Below are 7,123 nucleotides of genomic sequence, written 5' to 3'. Positions count from 1 at the left end.
TCCGCACGCACCCGGTGGTCTCGGAGGGGCCCCGCGGTGTTGGAGGGGGGGATCGGGCCCAGCTGTGGAGAGGGGGCGATCGGGGCTAGCTGTGCCCGTGGGAGGGCAGGGGGATCGTGCCCAGCTGTGGGGCGGCACACGCAGCCCCATTTAAGCCCGCCCGCAGCCCCTCACATGATAGGAGTGTGACGGGTCCGGGCACGAGGGAACGGCGATGGCGCTGAGCAGAGTCCGCCTGTTCCAGCCCCACGGGGAGGGCACCCGGCTGCTGCCCCAGGTAATGCCGGGACCCCTTACCCGAGCACCCCGCAGCCCCCCACCCCTGGGCAGCAGCGCGCTGAATCCCCGGGGGTCTCCACAGGGACGGATCTGGGGGTCCCTTAGGGTCAGAGTCTTTGGGGTGCTCCCCGCAGACCCCCGTGATGAGCAGGGCTGGGTTCGGGGCTAAGCAAGGCTGTGTAGGGTGGCTCTAGGAGCCCGTGGCAGCGTCTGGCTGTGGGCTGCAAGAACATTCCTGGGGGCTGTGAGTGGCTCTTCTGTCCGTGCAGGCAACCAGGCTGGTGGAGCTGCCCTACTCCTCCTTTGATGGTGATGATGATGATGATGATGATGACACGGCTCAGCAGGATGCTGGGGTGTGGTACCCCGACCCCCCCAAACCGAGCCCCTTCAGCCGCTGCGTGCGCTACCTGGCCATCCTCTGGAACCTCCTCTTCCTCCTGCTGGGGCTGCTGACCCTTGCTGTGGGGGTCTGGGGGCTGCTGGCCAAGATCCCCCTTGCTGGGGGGGAGCGTGGGGCGCTCCTGGGCTCGGACCCCATGCTGCTCTTCGTGCTGGTGGGGCTGGGGGCCAGCAGCGTGTCCCTGGCTGGCTGCCTGGGCGCCCTACGAGCCAGCCCCTGCCTGCTGCGCTTCTTCCTGGGCGCCGTGCTGGCTTTGGGGGGGCTGGAGCTGCTGGGGGGGCTCCTGCTGCTGCTGCTGCGGCGGCGGCTGCGGGACGCGCTGCGGGACCTGCTGCTGCTCTGCCTCCTGCGCTACCAGGAGGACCCCGACCTGCAGTTCCTGCTGGATGAGGTGCAGAGGAACCTCCAGTGCTGCGGCCTCGAGTCCTACCGCGACTGGGAGAGCAACCCGTGAGTCGGGGCTGGGGGACAGGGGGGGAGGCCATGCCCCCCATGGGGCTGAGAACCTCCTTTGTGGGACCCCATCCCCACCATGGGGCTAAGAACCATCCTTTGTGGGACCCCATCCCCACCATGGGGCTAAGAACCATCCTTTGTGGGACCCCATCCCCACCATGGGGCTAAGAACCATCCTTTGTGGGACCCCATCCCCACCACGGGGCTAAAAACCCTGTTGGGTGTGGGACCCCATCCCCACCATGGGGCTGAAAACCCTGTTGGGTGTGGGACCCCATGCCCCCCACGGGGCTGACAGTCTCCTTTGTGGGACCCCATCCCCTCCACGGGGCTGAACACCTCCTTTGTGGGACCCCATCCCCCCCACGGGGCTGAACACCTCCTTTGTGGGACCCCATCCCCACCACGGGGCTGACAGTCTCCTTTGTGGGGCCCCATGCCCCCCCACGGGGCTGAACACCTCCTTTGTGGCACCCCATGCTCTCCATGAGGCTGAAAACCCCCAATTCCTTGTGGGGTCTGTGCTAGGCACTCATGTTTGGGGTGGTGGGATCCCCAGAACGGCCCAGAAAGCAGAGGGATGAGCTGGAGCCCACACCCGGTGCCCAGTTCTGTGGCTGGGGGGGTGGCACACCCCATCCCACACCCCAAACGTGTGTGACCCCCCATCTCCGTGTCCACCCCACAGGTACTTCAACTGCAGCGCCCCGGGCGCGCGGGCGTGCGGCGTGCCGGCCTCCTGCTGCCGGGAGCCGCTGCGGCAGGGCGGAGCACTCCTGGCCCTGAGGGTGCTCAGGGATATCATGGCTGTGAGGGGGTGGTGGTGAGGGCAGCGTGGGGATTGCCTGGTTGGTGCTAAATAAACCTTGTCAAAAGTTCTGAATGTGTCTGTGGGTCTGGTCTGTGCTGCTGTCACCTCTGCTGCTGAGGGTGTGCAGGGACTTTGGGGGTGCTGGTCCAGCTCCAAATAAACCTTGTCAAAAGTCCTGAACCCATCTGTGTCCTGCTTGTCCCACCCCAGGCCCTGGGGAGCGGGGCCGGCGCCCTGCTGCTGCTGGAGGCCCTGGCAGCGCTCCTGGCCCTGAGGGTGCTCGGGGATATCATGGCTGTGAGGGGGTGGCGGTGAGGGCAGCGTGGGGATTGGGGTATGCAGGGCTTTGGTGCTAAATAAACCCTGTCAAAAATCCTGGATCTTTGTGGGTCTGGTCTGTGCTGGCATCAGCACTGCTGCTGAGGGTGTGCAGGGACTTTGGGGATGTTTGGGGTGCTGGTCCAGCCCCAAATAACCCTTGTCAGAATCCTGAACCCATCTCTGTCCTGTTTGGCCCAGCCCAGGCCCTGGGAAGCCGGAGCCAGCACCCTGCTGCTGCTGGAGGCCCTGGCAGCGCTCCTGGCTCTGAGGGTGCTCGGGGATATCATGGCTGTGAGGGGGTGGCAGTGAGGGCAGTGTGGGGATCGGGATATGCAGGGGTTTGGTGCTAAATAAACCCTGTCAAAAGTCCTGAACACATCCAGGTCTTGTCTGTGCTGCCGCCACCACTGCTGCTGAGGCTGTGCAGGGACGTTGTAGCTTTGGGGATGTCTGGGGTGCTGGCCCAGTCCCAAATCTTGTCAGAATCCTGAACCCACCTGCATCCTGCCCACCGCAGGCTCTTGAGAGCTGGGGCCAGGCCGGGGCCATCCCTGCCAGGGCCAGTGCCCTGCTGCTGCTGGAGGCCATGGGAGTGCTCCTGGTTGTGGCACTGAGGGCAGCATGGGGATTGGGATACACAGGGGGTGGTTTGGTGCTAAATAAACCCTGTCAAAAGTCCTGAACACATCCAGGTCTTGTCTGTGCTGCCGCCACCACTGCTGCTGAGGCTGTGCAGGGACGTTGTAGCTTTGGGGATGTCTGGGGTGCTGGCCCAGTCCCAAATCTTGTCAGAATCCTGAACCCACCTGTATCCTGCCCACCCCAGGCTCTTGAGAGCTGGGGCCAGGCCGGGGCCATCCCTGCCAGGGCCAGTGCCCTGCTGCTGCTGGAGGCCATGGGAGTGCTCCTGGTTGTGGCACTGAGGGCAGCATGGGGATTGGGATACACAGGGGGTGGTTTGGTGCTAAATAAACCCTGTCAAAAATCCTGAACGCATCTGGGTCTTGTCTGTGCTGCCACTGGTGCTGCTGCTGAGGGTGTGCAGGCACGTTGCAGCTTTGGGGATGTCTGGGGTGCTGGTCCAGCCCCAAATAAACCTTGTCAGAAGTCCTGAGCCCATCTGTGTCCTGCTTGTCCCAGCCCAGGCCCTGGGGAGCGGGGCCGGCGCCCTGCTGCTGCTGGAGGCCCTGGCAGCGCTCCTGGCTCTGAGGGTGCTCGGGGATATCATGGCTGTGAGGGGTGGCAGTGAGGACAGTGTGTGGATCAGGATATGCAGGGGTTTGGTCCTAAATAAACCCTGTCAAAAGTCCTGAACACATCCGGGTCTTGTCTGTGCTGCCGTCACGACTGCTGCTGAGGCTGTGCAGGGATTTTGGGGGTGCTAGTCCAGCCCCAAATAACGCTTGTCAGAATCCTGAGCCCATCCGTGTCCTGCCCAGCCCACCCCAGGCCCTGGGGAGCTGCTCTCCCTCCTCCCCAGCCACAACACTGACTCCTGTGCTCGTTAGAGTTTAATGAGCGTTTTTCCAAGCTGATCCACCCCTCCCCAGCATGGGCAGGGGGGCCTTGACCTACACAGCACTACAGGGCAGGTGAGCCTGCCCAAATCCTAAATGATTCCGTACTGAGCCAGCTCGTGCAGCTCCAGGTGGCTGAAGGCTTCCCAGGGACAGATGACAGTGATGTCTGAGGAGAGAGAGGACAGAGCTTGTGGCAGTGTGACCCCCCAGGCCCTGCCCCCCAACTGCCAAAGGGATGGCATTCCCATACCTGTTCCCAGCCCCTCCATGCCTGGGATGTCGTCACCAAACCTGCAAGGAAAGAGGAATTGTCTGGTCTGACCCCATACAGGCCCCCCCACCCCATCCCAGGGCCCTTCCCCACTCACCCCTGCACCCCCTTTTTGGGGGGTTTGCTCTTGAACTGCCTCGTCTGCCTCTGCTTGAACTTGGGGGGTCCCTTGCGGGGGGTGGCAGGACCCCCGCTCACCCTCGTGGCCGATTTGACCTCCAGCTTGGGGGGCTCCAGGCTCATGGCTGTGGGGGACCAGCAGCCCTGGGGTTCAGGGTGCTCCCTGGGGCTCACAGTGGTCTCTGGAGCTCACTGTTCTTCCTGGAGCTCACAGTGTTCTCTGGGGTTCAGGGTGCTCCCTGGGGCTCACGGTGCTCCTCGAGACTCACAGTGTTCCCTGGGGCTCACGGTGTTCCCCCGGTCTCACGGTGCTCCTCGAGACTCCCGGTGTTCCCCTGGTCTCACGGTGTTCCCTGGGGGCTCACGGTGTTCCCTGGAGCTCACAGTGCTCCCTGGGATTCAAGGTGTTCCCTGGAGCTCACAGTGCTCCCTGGGATTCAAGGTGTTCCCTGGGGCTCACGGTGCTCCCTGGTTCCCTGGGGGCTCACGGCGTTCCCCGGGGCTCACGGTGCTCCTCGAGTCTCACGGTGTTCCCCGGGGCTCACGGTGCTCCCTGGGGCTCACAGTGCTCCCTGGGATTCAAGGTGTTCCCTGGGGCTCACGGTGCTCCTCAGGACTCACGGCGTTCACGGTGCTCCCTGGTTCCCTGGGGGCTCACAGTGTTCCCCGGGGCTCACGGCGCTCCCCGGGGCTCAGCGCTGGCACAGGACAGCTCCTCACACCCGCTGGAGGGAAATGGGGCCACCAGCTTCTCCTCCCACCCGGCCCTGCTGGGCTTTGCAGAGCCCCCTCCCCACAAGGCTGGCTCAGCCCAGCTCAGCGTGAACCCCAAAGGCAGGGAAGGGCACCCCGAGGGCCACCAGGGCTGCTGCCGCTCCTCCCTCCCCTGTCCCCCTCCCCAGCGTGGGTGTGACACCCCGGGACCCCTCAGGGCACTGCCGGGACCCTCCATGGCGTGCCCAGGTCTGTGTGGGGACCCCAGGCTGGGAAGGGGGAGCAGGGGGTGGCCCATGGCACCAGGAGCGGGAATTCTGCAGCTCTGGGATCATGTCAGGGATCTGGCCCTGCTGCAGAGCTGGACACAGCTCTGGGAACACCAAGCCAGGGAGATGTTCCTGGCTGTCCCTGGGTGCTGGAAGAGCAGCAACCAACCCCGTGTCCCCTCCCCTGACTCACAGAGTGCCGCGATTCCCGGCTCCAGAGCTGCTCCCTCCGCCCAGCCCGGCTCCCTCCGGCCTGGAGATGCTCTGGGGGCTTTTCGGGGAGGGAGATTTATCCTGCCCGGGGGTAATAGGATTATTTACCTCCCTGCTTTCCCCAGGGGTAATCCGGTGTCCTTCACCTGCTCGGGGGGCAGGAGGTGTCGGGATTAGCCCTGCCCGTGCCGGTGGGCAGTGGATCCCACGTGGGGGAATCCTGCCTCCCCCCAGGGGGATCCCATTCCCCTCCAGCGTCCCCTGATCCCACAGGGAGCGATGGGACCCCCATCCCAGTCTCCAGCCCAGCCTGGTGGGGGTCCTGGCCCCAGAGAGGGTCCAGCAGCCCCTGCCCATGGCTGCTGTTGCTCCAAAGCTTCCCTAATCCAGCACTAAAGCAATTAAAAACGGACTAATCTCGGCACACTTTAATTGAACTTCAGCCCCTGCCACTAATTGCAATTAGTTGGGCTCCAACAAACAGGATTAAAGGGACGCAGGAGTGTTTTCCATGGAGAAGCACCTACTTCCTTGGCAGAGAGCAGAGGCTGGCTGTTAATTTGGGTTCATTAGTGGGTGACACTCCAGGGCTGGGTGGCTTCTTGGGGACCTTGTCCTGCGATGACGTGGGGGGATCTGGGTGGGTCTCAACAGCTGCGAGTCCCCCAGGATGGAGGGCCAAGCCTGGGACAAGTTTCTGGGGATTTAAGATGGAGGCAGAAAAGGCACCTTGGTGAGCAGCCCGGCAGGATGTGACACCAGGGAGTGTCCTTGACAGGAGGCTGCTGCTTCCCATGTGCCTGGTGCCACACGCTGCCCCCTGAGCCCCACGGAGAGGCCCCTAAGAGGCTTTGTGGTGTCAGTGGGGAGGGGTCTGGCCCCCCCATCACCAGGGCATGGCCAAGGTGCTGAAAATCCCCCCAAGGTGCTTAAATTCCAGCTGGGAGCACAGGAGGAGGAGGAGGGCTGGGGGCCGGCCAGGCTGCCCTTGGCAGGGATTTGCCATGCTGGGGAGGGCACAGCATCCAGCTCCCGGGAAATCCAGGGCTCAGGACAGCCCTGAGTCACCACCTGTCCCCAAGGACAGCTCCCTCTGAGACAGGAGGTGACCCAACCTCGCGTGACACCCCCGGGGTGCCGCGCTCAGCACACAACAGACACTCCCAACCCCCCCAGCTCAGACCCTGTCCCCCCAGGGGCATCCCCCACCCATCTGGGGAGCCCGCGGGAGGCTCAGTCCTTCCTGGCACGCAGCCTGATCTCCATCCTGAGGATCATTTTGATGTTCTCGTCCTCCACGTGCTGCTCCACGGCCGCCAGGGCCTGGGCTCCGCCGTCCCGGTGCCGCTGCAGCAGCTCCTCCACGTATCCCACCCAGACGCAGTTGGGGCAGCCGGTCCCGCAGCAGTGGGTGGGCGCAGCGGGGGGGCCGCGGGGGGGTCCCCCCTGTCGCCACTGGGGGTGGCTGTCCCGCTGTCCCTGCCCGGGGTGTCCGAGGTGCCCCCAGCCCCTGCCGCGGTGTCCGAACGCTCCCGGGGGCCGCAGGAGGTGGCGGGGTGGGGCCGTGGGGTCCCCCTGGGGCTCTTTGGGGGCTGCAGGGAACCGAGACCCCCGTGCTGTGCCAGTCTGGGGGGGCACGGCGGGGCTGCTGCACCCCCAGCTCAGCCACAGGAACGCCCTGCCCCCAGTGCACCCCCACTGCCACCCCCAGCACCCCCATATCCCCCTCCCAACGCCCCCAATGCC

At 64.7% G+C, this 7,123-nt stretch overlaps 3 protein-coding genes across 4 annotated transcripts in view; 1 reads left to right on the top strand and 2 right to left on the bottom strand.

Annotated features, from left to right (window-relative positions):
* The first annotated feature begins 37 nt into the window (after positions 1-37).
* Positions 38-2,264, top strand: TSPAN10 (tetraspanin 10). Its single transcript, XM_039716212.1, has 4 exons — positions 38-277; positions 549-1,132; positions 1,827-1,947; positions 2,160-2,264. The coding sequence occupies exons 1-4, from the start codon at positions 215-217 to the stop codon at positions 2,262-2,264; spliced, it is 873 nt and encodes a 290-aa protein (XP_039572146.1). The 5' UTR covers positions 38-214.
* A 1,507-nt stretch (positions 2,265-3,771) lies between these two features.
* On the bottom strand, positions 3,772-6,159 carry PDE6G (phosphodiesterase 6G). Of its 2 annotated transcripts, XM_039716290.1 has the most exons (6): positions 5,905-6,159; positions 5,358-5,458; positions 4,451-4,573; positions 4,159-4,306; positions 4,041-4,081; positions 3,772-3,956 (listed from the first exon to the last, which is right to left on the bottom strand). In XM_039716290.1, the coding sequence occupies exons 4-6, from the start codon at positions 4,302-4,304 to the stop codon at positions 3,880-3,882; spliced, it is 264 nt and encodes an 87-aa protein (XP_039572224.1). In that variant the 5' UTR covers positions 4,305-4,306; positions 4,451-4,573; positions 5,358-5,458; positions 5,905-6,159; the 3' UTR covers positions 3,772-3,879. The 2 variants fall into 2 exon arrangements, with proteins under 2 accessions (XP_039572224.1, XP_039572223.1); XM_039716289.1 differs by lacking the exons at positions 4,451-4,573; positions 5,358-5,458; positions 5,905-6,159 and having other exon boundaries at positions 4,159-4,330.
* Positions 6,160-6,610: 451 nt separating this feature from the next.
* The window catches only part of OXLD1 (oxidoreductase like domain containing 1), a 582-nt gene continuing 69 nt past the window's right edge, over positions 6,611-7,123 (bottom strand). Inside the window, exon 2 of the mRNA XM_039716210.1 lies at positions 6,611-7,003. Within this exon, the coding sequence (XP_039572144.1) occupies positions 6,611-7,003 (393 nt within the window). The remainder of the gene's footprint in view (positions 7,004-7,123) is intronic.

The sequence above is a fragment of the Passer montanus genome, unplaced genomic scaffold (assembly GCF_014805655.1).
Source record: "Passer montanus isolate IOZ18808 unplaced genomic scaffold, ASM1480565v1 scaffold35, whole genome shotgun sequence".
Taxonomy (NCBI): Eukaryota; Metazoa; Chordata; class Aves; order Passeriformes; family Passeridae; genus Passer; species Passer montanus.
Note: the sequence above shows the minus strand (reverse complement) of the source record. Positions and strands in the feature narration are given on the sequence as shown.

What these genes read in the sequence shown, in the direction of transcription:
- TSPAN10 (XM_039716212.1), top strand. Translation starts at nt 215, where the DNA reads ATGGCGCTGAGCAGAGTCCGCCTGTTCCAGCCCCACGGGGAGGGCACC. An exon ending in CGCGACTGGGAGAGCAACCC is followed by an intron (nt 1,133 to 1,826) that starts GTGAGTCGGGGC and finishes TCCACCCCACAG; the next exon opens with GTACTTCAACTGCAGCGCCC. An exon ending in TGCTCAGGGATATCATGGCT is followed by an intron (nt 1,948 to 2,159) that starts GTGAGGGGGTGG and finishes GTCCCACCCCAG; the next exon opens with GCCCTGGGGAGCGGGGCCGG.
- PDE6G (XM_039716290.1), bottom strand. Translation starts at nt 4,304, where the DNA reads ATGAGCCTGGAGCCCCCCAAGCTGGAGGTCAAATCGGCCACGAGGGTG. An exon ending in CCCAAAAAGGGGGTGCAGGG is followed by an intron (nt 4,082 to 4,158) that starts GTGAGTGGGGAA and finishes CTTTCCTTGCAG; the next exon opens with GTTTGGTGACGACATCCCAG. An exon ending in CATGGAGGGGCTGGGAACAG is followed by an intron (nt 3,957 to 4,040) that starts GTATGGGAATGC and finishes CTCTCTCCTCAG; the next exon opens with ACATCACTGTCATCTGTCCC.